Source organism: Spinacia oleracea, chromosome 1, assembly GCF_020520425.1.
Source record: "Spinacia oleracea cultivar Varoflay chromosome 1, BTI_SOV_V1, whole genome shotgun sequence".
Classification (NCBI taxonomy): domain Eukaryota; kingdom Viridiplantae; phylum Streptophyta; class Magnoliopsida; order Caryophyllales; family Amaranthaceae; genus Spinacia; species Spinacia oleracea.
The window spans coordinates 78,733,509-78,748,646 of record NC_079487.1 but is presented as its reverse complement, the minus strand read 5'-3'; the positions used below and the strand labels follow the sequence as shown (position 1 = coordinate 78,748,646).

Below are 15,138 nucleotides of genomic sequence, written 5' to 3'. Positions count from 1 at the left end.
TGAAAATGGCGCCTCCCATGGTGAAATTCAAGAACGGAGTTTCCAATCCATTTCCAAGACGGAGTTTAAAGTTGAAGGTTCAAGATGAAATCGGGCCATACTAGATCACAAATTTAATCTTATCCAAAATCTGTTAATGAAAAGGTGAGAAACATCTAATATTAACAAAATATCAACGAACCAATTGAGGTTGTCATGAGTGGTTAAGGAACTCTTGCTCCTCAACCAAGGTCTCGGGTTCGAGCCTTGGGAATAAAAAAACCTCAACTGGGAGGGATGCTGCCCATCGAAATACCCATGTAAACTCTCGCGGAAACTCCTCGTAGTAGAACCCAAAAAAAAAAAAAAATATCAACGACATTTATTTAATAATATACTCAAGGAAGGGTGATGATAAAGGTCGTAAGTTGCGACAACATTTAGTTGTCACAATCTTACGTGTCGCAGTTTAATTGATACATATAGGCGCCACGAGTCATCAGAATATTTTTTACTATCAATTCAATATTTTTATTATAAAAATATGTAAATAAGGTAGTCGATATAAAGAAGGAAACAAATTAGAATATTAAGATTTTCCTACCTTTTTCAAAACATGTATAATAGATTATATAAGTTAAATATCTTAATTTCTAATTTAAATATGACACATAAACATGTCATGTCATCATTATGACACGTTTTAAATGTCGCATGTTACGACCTTTATCATTAGACTGACATCTACCAGTAATCGCAAATCTTTTACCGGGAATCTAGTCTAGCTCAGTGGCTCACCGGCTCACCGGCTCACCCAGTCTGAAACTCTCAACTATCAACAGTTTGTTGTTCTTGTTTCTAAATTCTAATGCGAAGGATAAACCTCTTTCTCAATTCCCAAAACCCTTGAACACTAGAATAGTGAAGGAGAAGCACGAAGATGAGCTTCACAATACACAACAATTCTTCCTCCGTTACTCTTTCAAGCTTACCTTCATCTTCTTCCTCTCAATTCCACACCAAATACATATTCTCTCGCAACCCCAAAACATCTTTTCTCTCTCTTCCACGTGTCCCTATCTCCCACTCCGTCCTATGCCTCGCCCGCCGTCGCAGCAACTCCGGCCGCCCCGCCACCGCCTCTTCCAAGAAAAATAAGGTTTTATTTTTGGTTTCTGTTTAATTTTATCCATTTATATAATCAGAAATTAGTCTTGCATAGTTTGGCCATGAATTTGGGGATTTTGCAGTTTATTGTTGAAATTACCTTAGTTTATTAGTGACACATTTGCTACTTCATTTTAGTTGGGGTTTGTTACATTATCTTCATTTGTGGCCTATGTCTTAATACTCATAACGATACCTGTGTGTCTGATGCTCAACACTCGAACAGGTGACAACTAGTCACGTTCATTTTGATTAAAATTGTGCAGAAGTTTCAAAAGGAGACGACCTTGTTTGACACTTTTAGCCGAGATGGAGTCATGTAGATATTGCTTGGGAATTTTTTTTTGGCAAATAAAAATTTTATAAACCAAAAGGAAAGAGCAACAGCTCAAAGATTACAAGCACCAGAACAACTGGATCACTAGTTCCCCAACAGGAACAAAACAAAACCACCTAAACTAGAACCTGACAGCAACAGGCCTAATACAGCAACAAAGCAATGTCTGAATCTCTACATCTGCAGGCAACCTTAAACACAATTTCTTTAACAATTTGCTCAGCTGATTGAACATGACCAGCAAAGACTCTTTGATTCCTTTGAATCCACAGGCAATAAACTGCTTCAGCAAAACCAGCAAGGAGAAGTTTGCTCACAGCAGTACATTTTTTACTCATTCTCATAGCAAATTGGAGCTCCTGATCAAAAGCTTGGCTGCTCCTATTGATATTCAGAATCTGTAGGAATTTCTGCCAGACTTGTCTAGCATAAGAACACTGAAAGAACAAGTGCTGCACTGATTCTGGATCAACACCACATAAACTGCAAACACCATCAGTAGCTATGCCCCACTGCATGAGTCTGTCTTTGGTAGAAAGCCTCCCATGAACAGCAAGCCACAAAATGAAAAGACTTTTAGGGCTAGCAAAGTTATTACAAACCACTCTCCTCCACTGAACTTTAGGAAACTGACCCAACAAACATAGGTACATCTTCTTGATAGAGTAACCACCAGTAGCAAAAAACAGTTGCTTGCACATATTGCTTGGGAATTTGGATGTGATTCTTTCATTTTAGACCAAAATCATGCAAACAAAATTCACAAGAGTGCCCGTGTTTGACACTTCAAGCTGAGTCCGATAAACATAGGTTTCGCCAGGAATTTTGAATGTGTTTCTATTTATTTAAAATCTTCGCTGATGGTTTGATAAGAGAGGTTTTACATGTAAAAACTTAGCTAACAGGGAGTCCGCCAATTTTCCCTCTTGGAGGAGATAGAGATATATGTTGTATCTTCCCTGTATTATGCAATTCGGTCGTATAGCTTGTTGGGATACATATAGGGGAAGTTTAATATGACAAGGTGCTCACTTTAGTGGCTCGTTATTGGTTATCGCCTACGTGCCTATTAGGTTTGTGGTTTACCCCGAACACTAAAATTACAGTAATGCAAATCCCTCTTTAGATGCTTTTGCTATCTCTTGAATTGTAGACTTGTTTTGTGTAGCGCATTTGCACAAAGTTGTCTTGCAATCCATTAACAATTGTTGGGTTTGCAAAATGTATATTCCTTATACTTATGTATTGAGGAAGGATCAATCTAATTGACTTGATAGTGGTATGCGTGTTTCATCTCCTATGATTTCCTTTGTTTTTGCCATGCTTTTTTTTCTTTCTAATGAGACTAGAGTATAAGAGATACATTTACATTGTACAATGCAACAGGATGATTTCTTCTTGTTGCTTGCAGGGCCGCAAGAAAGAGGACTCTAATAAAGGTGATGACTTGGATGGTGATGCTTTCGAGGCTCTATTTAAGCTACTTGAAGAAGATCTCAAGCAAGATGAGGAGTTGTTAGGTGATGGCGATGATGAGATTTCTGAAGAAGAGCTTGCCCTGCTCGAACGTGAGTTAGAAGAAGCACTAGCAGAAGATGAAAATATGTCAGCGCTGTTGAGTCTGACTGCAAAGGATGCCGTAGAAGGAAAAGGTGCTGAAGAAGAAACGAAAAATGAAGTTGGAGAAGATGGTGTTGGTGTTGGTGTTGATGATGATGATGATGATGATGATGATGAAGAGGAAGAGGAAGAGGAAGAAGAACCAGTACAACTGAAAGGTTGGCAACTTCGGCGATTAGCACAAGCACTGAAGGTTGGCCGCCGTAAAACTAGTGTAAGTCATATTCTCTTTGTCACTGAAACTATTTGTTTTCGACTCATAATCAGTGTCCAAGAGCTCCTTGCGAGATTTCATTTCTAAATACCTTGCTGAATATCAGATATAGTTGCAGATGAGTTGAGAGCAGAAACAAAATGTCGAGTGAGAATGGAAATTGTAGTAATGGTGGAAGTGTCAAACATAATTTGGCAGATATTCGGCCCAAGAAAACAAATGAGTGGTGAAATGACTGTCTTTGCAATTTGAGATTGACTGATATGATGTTGGAGTTGCCATTTTTTTTGGAATGAGCAACAACTGAGTGTTTGCTCTCTTAACTTCCATTATCCGTTGTCACAAAGTGCTTAACTACAAGCTTGCCTTTTGGAGTACACTGAGAAATATTTCCAGTAGGCGCATATACTGATGTGTTTGCAGTTTGTATGGTATATAAGTGCATTGTGCAATTATTTCGTGGAAAGGGGACCATCAGTTTGAAACAAGTCCATTTCAGTAGGATTAGGTTAAGTTGTAGAGAGAGGTGAAGTAACATGTATGTATAATGTATTACTGTATTATTTAGGTCTTGTTCATGGTGTATGTGATTTGTCATGGGGAATATAGCTTTGTATGATATTCTCAGGTCATGAATAGATGCTTTCCTATCTTTCTCGCAAACCTTCGTGGTTTCACCATTCACATAAGGTACCTCTTGCCTTGCAGATAAAAAATCTCGCAGCTGAGTTAGGTCTTGATAGAGCTGTTGTTCTCGAATTGCTGCGAGAGCCACCGCTGAATCTGTTAATGATGAGTGCTGCTTTGCCTGATAAACCAGAGCCTGCTGTCATGATTCCTGGTGCTGCAGACGTATCATCTGTTCCTTCTGAGGTGATTGCTGATTCTGCAGAATCAGACGTGTCATCTGTTTCTTTCGAGGTGATTGCTGATGCTGAAGAACCTGAACCTGTGGTCAAAACCCCCATCCATACCCTGCAAGACAGCTGGTCTTCACAAAAGAGATTGAAGAAAGTGCAAGTTGAAACTCTAGAAAATGTCTACAAGCGTACTAAGCGTCCCACGGTAAGTTTATGTCTATCTATCTATTTAGATTTTGTTCTTTGAAATACTTTCAGCATTCGACAAAGAATTTGAGTTTATAGACTGCTCATCTTTTTTTTATCATCAGATAGACATTGACATAACTAGTATTCTGCCTTTTGTTCTTTTAACATAAAAAAAATAAAAATTTTAATAACTTTCAGGAGATAATAGTTCAGATTAGTGATACCCAGTAATTCACAACTAAAAGTTCCATTAAGGTACTATAATCTCAGATAAGTTTAAGTTCAGATAAAGGCTAATAAGTTCATATTAGTTAAAAGAACAAGGCTTGAGTGTTGAAGATTGATCTTGAATTGGAGTAGTTGACATTTGATAATTCTATTATGTACAAACTATAAAGCTTTTTCTATAACTAGTGTGTACGGTGTGCATCTTATCAGTTTCTATATTATTCAGATAGGCGGTATCTAGTTCAATTGACGTGACAATTGCCAATATTCACATTAACTTTGTACCAAAAAAATCCATTGTTGATGTCCAAGGTTTTCTATTGGGAAGATTGAAACTTAATTTTGAATGTGCAGAACGCAATGGTTAGCAGCATAGTCCATGTGACAAACCTTCCTCGCAGGAGAGTTGTGAAATGGTTTGAAGACAAACGTGCTGATGAAGGAGTGCCTGCAGATCCTGCACAGCAACGCCCTTATCGAAGATCGTCTTCTGAATCTGTGTTTGCACAATAAATTTAGGAATTTTTGTCAGAAAGGACCTTTTAAAATAAAAAAATTGTGACAAAGGACCTTTTAAAAAAAAGTTGTGAGGTAGGACCTAAATCAGAATTTTTGTTGTGAATAGGGACCAAGACCCATTTTACGGTAGTCAAACCATATTCTCCGGCGTTGACCAGCACGTGCGTGGCACATACCCCATAAAACGATTTTTTTTTAATTTTCCCCTCCAATTCCCCCTTGCATGCCTACTGAAAATCTAAAATTAAAAATCCCCTTTTCTCTCTCCTTCATTGCTCTGTTCCTCGACATTACCTTCTCATGGCTTCTTCATCTTCTTCATCAGTCCGTTGCATATTGCTTATGGAAAATAAAATATATTCATTGCTTCCCTTGATTTTCGTTGCAATTCGTACCAGGTAAGAGTAAAATTCCTAATTGTTTTGGTCCAATTCCTCCAATTTCGTAACTTTCGAAATTAGGGTTCATAAGCTAAATTTATTTTCAGGCCGTAATTGGTTGTTTTTAGACCATACTAGAGGGTTGTTGGGCCCTTCGGAGGCAGCAACGACGACAACTCGAGTGTTAATCCTCTTCAGGCCGGTGGTGTCGGTGGTTGCGTTTGTTTGAGTTACACGGTCTAGTAGGGTTGCAGATGGCTTTAGGCATTAGTGCAAGGATTTTTTAGTTGAGTATGGGAGTTGAAGTATGGGAATGGGGTTTTTTGAATTTTGTTTAGGAAGTACCGAATTTTCTTTTTCCAGAAGCAAAGAGCAGGTAATGTCGAGGAAGAAGAAGCAACGAGGAGAGAGAAGAGAGTTTTTTTTAAGGTTTTCTATAGGTACTTAGTGGGGAAATAATTAATAAGTCGTTTTTATGGGGGCACGTGCCACGCACGCGCTTGTCAACGCCGGAGAATGTAGTTTGACTACCGGAAAAGGGGTCTTGGTCCCTATTCACAACAAAAATTCTGATTTAGGTCCTACCTCACAACTTTTTTTTTAAAAGGTCCTTTGTCACAATTTTTTGATTTTAAAAGGTTCTTTCTGACAAAAATTCCATAAATTTATGAGTTACATGCATAAACTTTCCTATTTTTGCTGAGAGGAACTAAGGATGTAATACACGGAGTAAAAAAAAATTAAAAATACTGTACAAAAATTCGAAGGGTGGCGGGTAAAGATGGCTGTGGGCCGGGCCCACGTTGTTTTGTGCTGTGTCGGGCCGGGCCGAAAAGCTAAAAATAAGGCCCAAACCCACATGCTTTCGTGCCGGGCCGGGCCGGGCCGTCGTGCATAAGGCTAATTTGACTAAATTTAACGTGCATTGTCGTGCCGTGTCGAGTCGTGTCGTGTCTTGTCGTGCTTTTTCCAAAAAAGTAAGGCCCAGGCCTGGACCACGGCCCACGATTTCGTGCCCGCGCCGGGCCGTGCTTTTTGCGTGCTCGTGCCGTGTCGGGTCGGGCTTCGGGCCGGGCCGGCCCACAGCCATCTTTAGACTGGCGGGTCTCTGGAAATTAGGGTGCCACTTTCGTACCAAGATAGCATCTATAAACGTTGCATGATTGGGAAACTCAAGCTAATCTAATCTCTATGGAGTATCTGACTATGTACTCCGTTTATAAAGAGAAACTTCCTAGCTCTAGGTGTATTCGTTCACTAAGATACATTTCCTAATAGGATTGTTTTTGGTGAGACATGGAAATTGGTGGGTGATTAGAAACTTTTTTGTTGATAAAAGAGGTTGAAGATAATGCAAAAAGCTAATTACATGGCAACTCCTACCTAATGCCCTTTCCACAAGGGACAATTCAGCTTATCGCAAAATAGACATCCATGTGTTGCTGCTGCCCCTTGGTGTAATAATGATGATCAAACACGAAATCACTAGTTTTGCATTGCTAAATCCTTTTACACAAAACTATTATAATCATATAGATCATGTTTGGTTCAAATTGTTTTAAGGGCGTTATGTTCACCTTTAAAAAAATCAGGTCTAATACGTTTCAGTAATAATTACAATAATAATAATAATTATTAAATTAAAATAACAATAATAATAATAATAATTCTAATTATAATAATTATTAAATAAATTTATACGGAATAATTATATTTAATATAATTATAATTATAGTTATTATTAAAACTATTATTATAACAATAATAATTATTAGTATTACTTCGTATTATAATACTAATCTAATATATATATATATATATATATATATATATATATATATATATATATATATATATATATATATATATATATATATATATATGAGAATTCAGAGCGCCACGTAAGATTTCCATATCATCAAATAATAATATTATTTCAGAATTATTAAAAAATAAAAATAGATAAATAAAAATCCGGTAAAAGACAATAAGAGATAAATTTTTCTAGTAAAAAAGATAAGTAACACTCAGTAAAAGATAATAAGAGAAAAATAAAAATAGATAAATAAAGATCCGGTAAAAGATAATAAGAGATAAAGATAAATAAAACTCAGTAAAATATAATAAGAGAAAAATAAAAATAAAAATAGATAAATAAAGACCCGGTAAAAGGTAATAAGAGATAATTTTTGAAAATTTTTAATAGATTAATAAAGACTCGTTAAAACATTAATACTCATTGATTATAAAATCAATCACGTTTTGTTCTAACTATCGCTTAAAGTTGAAGAAAAAAATTCTCATAAAAAAATGAATTTGATGCACGAGCTTTAAATTTAGTTATTATTATTACGGAGTATCATAAAGAAAATTACTCAATCCGTTCTTGAATATTAGTTCTTTTGGAATCCAAGACAATCCAACAAAATTACGTTGTCACATGAATTTCAATATAATATAACCCATGTGGGTAGGAGAGAGAAATAATTGGGGGGTTTAATAGGGATAAAAGTTGATTTGAGAGTAAACAATTGGCCATTTGAGATATTTATAAGGATGTAGAGGGGATTAATGCTACACAAATAGAGAAAGATTTCAAAAAGGACTAAAAGTACAACTTAATTAAGAAAAGAGATTAACATTCAAGAACGGATATAGTATAATTTTTATTATAATATTATTAAAATTATTGTTACAATAATACTTTATTATTATTGTAATTTCCCGTCAAAAAAATATTATTGTAATTTAAATATAATTTTTATTATAATAATAATTTGTATTATTAAGTTCCAGTCAAATCCTATCAGTTCCAATCGGGTCATTCAGGGTGATGAATTTCAATAAGTTCAAATAATTTCTAATAAGTACAGTTCAGATAAGTTGAATAGAACACACCATTAACTTACAATTTTAGATAAGATATTTTTAACAAAAATATGTAAATATCAGTGAATAGAACACATTGTAAGATAACTTTGACAAAATACACTTTTTAGACTATTTCAACACACAAATAAAATAATTCAGACAAAATAAGTTTAATCAAATAGAGCTAAGGTCAATCACTTAATACAAACAACTAACATCTAACACATATCGTCTAATTGCCAAAAGGACCAATGTGTCTAATCCTTCTAATTTCGGATTTTAATTTATAAATTAAGTAGGGTTTATGCGAAAAATAATCCGACGCGATTTTATATTATGCAAATGAGCTATAAGGGCAATATATATTATAAACGGGGGAGAGGTATTTGAACATGTAACATATTATGCACAAGCCTTCAGTAGTAAACATTAGGCCAAGAACTCATCAGTACCTTACCCCAAATATAAGTGTATAACCCTAAATATGTTTTACCACATTTGATTGAACTCCGCCTCAAAGAGTCAAATCAACCATGATCCTAGGTAGGTGAAGCTCGACCGGAAACTCAATCTCTTACTCGATTCAAACATGAGTAGTTGTTCGATGGCATTTTTAACCTAAAAACATATGTTGATATAAAAATAATATTTTGAATCAATATACTCCCTTCGTTCTTAAATATTAGTCTACTTTTGACTTTTTTACTTATTTTAACTCAATATTTAAACGTATTTATCTCCAAATACGTATGTTAAATAATTATAAAAGTTTGATGCTGTGAAATTACACATTGAGGCAAATACAATAAGATCTCACATGAATATATTTTAAAATATCTATTGAAAAATAATTAAAAAAATTCTGCGTATTTGTAAATAGTGTCAAAGTTTCAAATACTCCGTATGACTTTGAGAAATGAGGGAGTAACTAATTTTAAGTTTTGGCCCAAACTTTGATCATGCCAAATGAACTCAAAAATAACCGTCATACTAACATGCTTGATTCAATATCACTAATATGCCCTTTTCATTGATCATGCATCATATACAAGGGAACATAGGTTCCAAGTTCCATCCATAGTTTTATGCTCATTGTACGTGTAGTTATTGTCTAACTAGGAATTACTGAATTAGTAGGTTTCAATGATTTGCCTTATCCCCTACCAAATTTCATCTGTATTTAATAGGGTAATCCAGTACTTGCACAAGATATCTCCCAAAACAACCGTTGCTAAACCCGGCAAAATCTAACCCAAAATCTAACCCAACACGAAAAAAGGGTTAGCATCAAGGACACGTTTAATTAAATGTAAAGGTGAATTCTACAACAAACATTTAATTAAACGGATCACATTAGTGTTGAGATTTTTTGTACTCCGTATGAAAAAACCTCGATTCCACCTGCCTAAAATTTTTAAACGCAATTAAACAAATGGATTAATACAATACGACACACTAAATAAATGATCGGATAGTATTGAGGTTTTATCAAACTGTTCATATTCTACACGAGCACGAACTTCAGACGCAAGACGTTGCCGTGTTTTAGCGGAATAGTAGTAGGTAAATATGGTTGTGGGCCAGTTGGGTCGGGCACGAAAAAATCCGGCTCAACACGGGCAAGAAAAAAGCACAAAGGCGTGGACCGAGGCTGAAAAAACACGACATGACACGACACGACCGACAAAACACGCTAAATTTAGAAAAATTAAGCTTAAATACAATGGTCCGTAAACTTGGGCCCCCATTGTTTTGGCCCGACATGACATAATTCGATAAAATCGAGTTCAGCGTAAGCCGGGCCCGTTCATACCGGAGCCCGACCCACAACCAACTTTAGTACTGCCTACTACAGTAGGCCCCTTTGCCTTTTCAGCCAGCACATGTCCACGTCAGATAATCATGTCATTGTTTATTCCTCATCTCAAAAACGAAATGCCCATACCCCCCACATTAATTGACAAATCAATCACAACCCTTGATCAACCCATTCTCTCTCCCCTAATCAACGGTTCTAAAACTTCCACGATCTCTGCTGCAAGCCTTTGATTACTATATCTCTGTGTGGCCATATTACTTCCACGATATCTACTTCTTCAGCGTTGATTAAGAACAACACCATCCAACAGCTCTCCTTCTCTCTCCTCCATTTTGCCAAATTTTATTTACACTTTTGAGTAAACTCTGGAAATATCCCGCCTTTTCTCTCTCTTACAAACAACAACAAAAAGAAAAACAGAGAAGAAAGAAGAAGGAAAACTAGAGAAGAAAAGAAAGTTTTATTTTTTAATAATAAAACTTAATTAATTGCTTAAAAAATAATTTTATTTAATTAATCTATTATTGAAAAGGGTGGGAAAATGCAAGAACAAGCTACAACAAGTGCTACTTCTGCTGCTGCAAACTCTTTGCCTTCTAGCAGTGAGAGATCTTCTGGTTCTGCCCTTCAATTTGATATAAAAGAAGGTATCTTTAATTTTTGTGATTTTCAATTCATTGTTGAAAAGTAAGATTTTTCTGTCATGGGTAGTTTGGAAATTTGGTTGATTTGATTTTTTATTTGGGAATTTCGAGGAAGTTTTTGATTTTTTTTAGGCGTAAGTCGTGACCCGTGATGTAGATGAAATTTGATCACATATTCACATGTCAAGTAAATAATAACGTACTGTTATTACACGGTTAATTTATTTCTTAGTTTGAGTTTTCCAAGCTGGAAGCTTTTCAGTAAAGTTATGAATTTTCTTATGTAATACGGAGTAAGATTTTAACATTTTGAATTTTGCTTATGTTATGAAAAGAATTTCGCGGAGTCTTTGTATTTTTCCAACTAGAGAGAAAGAGAGGAGGAAAGGGAGATGGGTGTTGACACTTGACAGGGATTCGATCATAGGTTTATTTTTAGTAATTGGATAGTAAAATTATCAATTTGTCTTTCCAAAGGTGGAATCTTTTATTTTATTACAGTTTTATGATTTCTGTCTTACGTAATTAGTGCAAAATTAAAGAAATTGATGTTTTATCTTGGAAGGATTTGTCTTTATTTAGAAATTTGAAGTGCAGTAGAGTAGAAAATTTCCTGCGGAAATATCGGGATTATCTCAATTGGGTAGATCATATTTTCCAGGGAAAACGCTCATTTTCATTAATCATTATATCTTGGAAATTAGAGCATAATTTATTTCAACAAAATTTATACTGTTTTTATTGTGTATTATGATGAAGGGATGGAGAGTGATGATGAAATCCGGAGAGTACCGGAGATGGGAGGTGAACCAGGAGTAAATTCCGCTTCCGGCCGCGACACTGGATCTGCGGCTGGTCCTGACCGTGTTCAAGCATCAGGACAGAGCCAAAGGAAAAGGGGTAGAAGCCCTGCTGACAAAGAAAGCAAACGTTTGAAGAGGTAAAAAAGCTGTTGCATTTTACTTTCATTATTTCCACTTTGGTAAAAAAAAAAAAAAAAAACATTTTCCCACTAACTAGTTGATAAAACTCATAAAGTCCATTTCGGACCTATTAATTGAATAGGCGGGATCGGGATAAGTAATATTGGGGCGGGTTTTAGCGCTCCACTAAACTAATTGTTTATGTTAGTGATGATGATTAAAAGTGGGAATTGCTTTGATGGGGCAGGTTGTTGAGGAATAGAGTATCAGCTCAACAAGCAAGAGAGAGAAAGAAGGCATATTTGAGTGATTTGGAGACAAGAGTTAAAGACTTGGAGAACAAAAACTCTGAGTTGGAGGAAAGACTTTCTACTCTTCAAAATGAGAATCAGATGCTTAGACATGTAAGTTTCATTATTTGCACTATGTGTTTTCATGATAATGCCCACATTATTGGTCACTAACACAGTGCGTCAGTGCCTATTATACACTTAACTCTTCAAATGTGAATAATGCCTTTTAACATGGAGTAGTTTGGAACAAAGTGAGTTGTTTCTGGAAGTTGCATATTTACAGTTATTCTTATTGTCATCTAACAGAATGTGGTCAGCGTCATCTCTTGAGTCATGATTCATGATTCTCATCCCCCCTCACACAATATTTGTGACATTGATGTATTATGGTTACACTATGGAATAATATATACTTCACTTCATATGTACTTTTAGGTGCACTACTTTAACTTTCATGCATATCAACACACACCTTTGATCATTATCTAATTATTCATTAGTAAAAGTTGCAAGTATACACTCAGACTAATCTAACAAGTAACAACATTTATGTTTGGAGTAATAACATTTGTTTGTACATCCCTCGTATTAGTACCAACACTTTCTCAAAGTTAATGAATAGCGGTGTAAAGGTAAAAGAGTTGCAACTAAAAACACGGAGGACTTATGTCTAATACTCAGAACAAAGTTCTGAATCAACAAGAGTTCGTAGAACGAAGAGAGTGTACAACTGGGGTAAACGTCAAGAGATAGGGGTAGTAAGTGGTAACCTTCGTACGCTGGGATGTGGAGCGTTAGGATACCTATCTCAGTTTCTAGATAAAAGAGTTCAATTAAGTTAGGATAACCTCAAAACGCCCTTCTATATGTCAAGAAATATATAAAATAGCCGATTAAGACAAAAGGCCAAATATTCACATGTTAAAATGTCTTTTTCTGATATGAGATCTTCATTTATGGGGCCCACTAGCCCATAATCAACTACTTCGTATTTTATTTTATCGTTGCCTTAATGCCTTGATTGTATTGATTTATCACATGGATTCAATGAATTTTTCATGTTGGGTTGGCTAAGTTTTGCACAATACTTGTAGTTCAATTTGCTTTCTTTGTTCTATGTGCGGTGGGATAGGGTTAGATCTTTGGCTATTCTATGCACTTTGGCAGTAGTGCAGCTTGGCTGTATACAACTTGCAATATAATGTTAAATGGTCACAAATCAGGGATGTTTATTACTTTTCCATATCTATATGTTGGTTTACGCATATAACTTGCATAATTTAGCAACTACTAAAGATACACGGTCCTGTGTATGCACGTTAGCCTTTCTAATTCTTGTACTGCTATGATTTTCAACTTCTCCCACGTTGATAGTAAAGCACTTGATACACATTGATACCTTAAGTGTGATGCTATTACAGTAGTTTTTTCTTTTATTGCTGCTTCTGATTGGTGAGGACTGTGTAAGAGCCGACTCTTGTTAGTGAACGTCATTTGTAACAATTCATTGGATGTATGAATGGCCTGGACATTAGTGTATTCGATTGGTTTATGATGAGGATTAGGATTATTGAGCACATGGGCCATATAGCCATATGGCTATGCTCTCTTTAATCTTTAGATGATAAACACCTTTATCATAACTTATTAAGCCTTGTGCTCTTACTAATGAAGTTAAGAACAAACCAACTGTAATGTGATTTTTACCTGCTTTTTTGGATAACGTGATTGTGCTCATCAATATCAGATAAATGACAGTTCTTCCCCGTAGAGATTTTTCTCATGCCCTTGTGGTTATGATATGCAGATACTGAAGAACACAACGTCAGGTCGCAGAGGAGGTGGTTCTAATGGTGATGCATCCTAATGACATTACGAAACAATACAACCTTGACCATTAAGTCGCCCTAATTCAGATTTCAAAAAGGGTTTGGCATCAAAAAAGTTTGAAGATATTGTATTAGGCTATGTTTGACACACCAGCTTGTAGGAGTATTTTTCTGTTGAAGTTGGGTGTGAGTAGCTTTTGCAACGCTTGGGGCTACTTCTTGGAAATTAGGATGCTTTGCTCTGTTGCCTGTGGCGAACAGAGCCTTGGCTTGAATGTTTGATGCGGCAGTTAAACACATGCACCAACGATGTTGAACATTGGTCTGGGATGCTCAGGGCGGCGAGGATATACACTAACACAGTAACACTGAGAAAGGGTCTGAACTCTGAGGACTTGAGGAGTATGATTCATAAAGATGTTCATTTTCTAACGTAAGGTAATCAAGGGCGTTCCTACGGGCATGTCTTGTACTGGAAATTTCTCCCAAATGGTATGGAGATTCTCAATTGAGTCGATGTGATATTATGTGAATTATTTTGCAACATTCAAAGTGTTAACAAACAAATGTATGAGATATTTCCCTTCATAATATGAGAACTCCAAACCATCTAGTATATGGTCTGTAAATATACCAGTAACAATAACCCGTTAGTTCCAAAATGATTTGGGTTCGGCTAATATGAATCGTCATTAGAGATCGTTATTCCTCAATCAATCCTTTTTTGTATGCCCGCCCATCCAACGTGACATGCGCATCTCTGCCACATTTATCATATACACGTGACAATGTTTCACTGCCCAGAATTCCACGTATAACGACGGTTAATTGTCGTGCGGTAGAATTTGCTCTTCAATCTTGGGACATGCCTGTATCACATAGGAATCCCGTGACACTTTCCACTTCAACCAACATGCTTTGATTCTATGTGCCACATCACCATTCAATTATCCATCCTTTTGGATAATAGATCCTAAATAGCGGGAGATTTCAAAACCTTGGACAATCTTCCCATCTAAGGTAATCGCGTCTGTCTCTCTGTTTCAGACTCCACTAAACTTACACTCCATATATTCGTCTTATTTCTACTCAGCCTAAAACCTTAAGATTCTAAAGTTTGTCTCCATAATTCCAACTTACTTTCCACTCCTTTTATCATCAATAAACACAATATCATCTGCAAAATCATGCACCAGGGTATACTGTCATTAATTGACCTGATTAATTTGTCCATGACTATAGCAAAAAGAAACGGGCAAAGTGCGG

The 15,138-nt window shown here is 35.9% G+C and overlaps 2 protein-coding genes across 3 annotated transcripts; both read left to right on the top strand.

The window, feature by feature from the left end:
* Window positions 1–742: 742 nt before the first annotated feature.
* Window positions 743–6,418, top strand: LOC110780949 (protein OVEREXPRESSOR OF CATIONIC PEROXIDASE 3). 2 transcript variants are annotated; one of them, XM_056834768.1, is made up of 5 exons: window positions 776–1,138; window positions 2,895–3,317; window positions 4,026–4,382; window positions 4,949–5,112; window positions 6,162–6,418. In XM_056834768.1, the coding sequence occupies exons 1-4, from the start codon at window positions 920–922 to the stop codon at window positions 5,105–5,107; spliced, it is 1,158 nt and encodes a 385-aa protein (XP_056690746.1). In that variant the 5' UTR covers window positions 776–919; the 3' UTR covers window positions 5,108–5,112; window positions 6,162–6,418. The 2 variants fall into 2 exon arrangements, with proteins under 2 accessions (XP_056690741.1, XP_056690746.1); XM_056834763.1 differs by having other exon boundaries at window positions 743–1,138; window positions 4,949–6,418.
* Window positions 6,419–10,469: 4,051 nt separating this feature from the next.
* LOC110777315 (transcription factor HY5) lies at window positions 10,470–14,501 on the top strand. The gene is made up of 4 exons (XM_021981920.2): window positions 10,470–10,830; window positions 11,587–11,767; window positions 11,998–12,154; window positions 13,851–14,501. Exons 1-4 carry the CDS (start codon window positions 10,725–10,727, stop codon window positions 13,908–13,910), a joined length of 504 nt encoding a protein of 167 aa, XP_021837612.1. The 5' UTR covers window positions 10,470–10,724; the 3' UTR covers window positions 13,911–14,501.
* Window positions 14,502–15,138: the final 637 nt, after the last annotated feature.

What these genes read in the sequence shown, in the direction of transcription:
- LOC110780949 (XM_056834763.1), top strand. Translation starts at nt 920, where the DNA reads ATGAGCTTCACAATACACAACAATTCTTCCTCCGTTACTCTTTCAAGC. An exon ending in CCTCTTCCAAGAAAAATAAG is followed by an intron (nt 1,139 to 2,894) that starts GTTTTATTTTTG and finishes TGTTGCTTGCAG; the next exon opens with GGCCGCAAGAAAGAGGACTC. An exon ending in AGCGTACTAAGCGTCCCACG is followed by an intron (nt 4,383 to 4,948) that starts GTAAGTTTATGT and finishes TTGAATGTGCAG; the next exon opens with AACGCAATGGTTAGCAGCAT.
- LOC110777315 (XM_021981920.2), top strand. Translation starts at nt 10,725, where the DNA reads ATGCAAGAACAAGCTACAACAAGTGCTACTTCTGCTGCTGCAAACTCT. An exon ending in TCAATTTGATATAAAAGAAG is followed by an intron (nt 10,831 to 11,586) that starts GTATCTTTAATT and finishes ATTATGATGAAG; the next exon opens with GGATGGAGAGTGATGATGAA. An exon ending in GAAAGCAAACGTTTGAAGAG is followed by an intron (nt 11,768 to 11,997) that starts GTAAAAAAGCTG and finishes TTGATGGGGCAG; the next exon opens with GTTGTTGAGGAATAGAGTAT.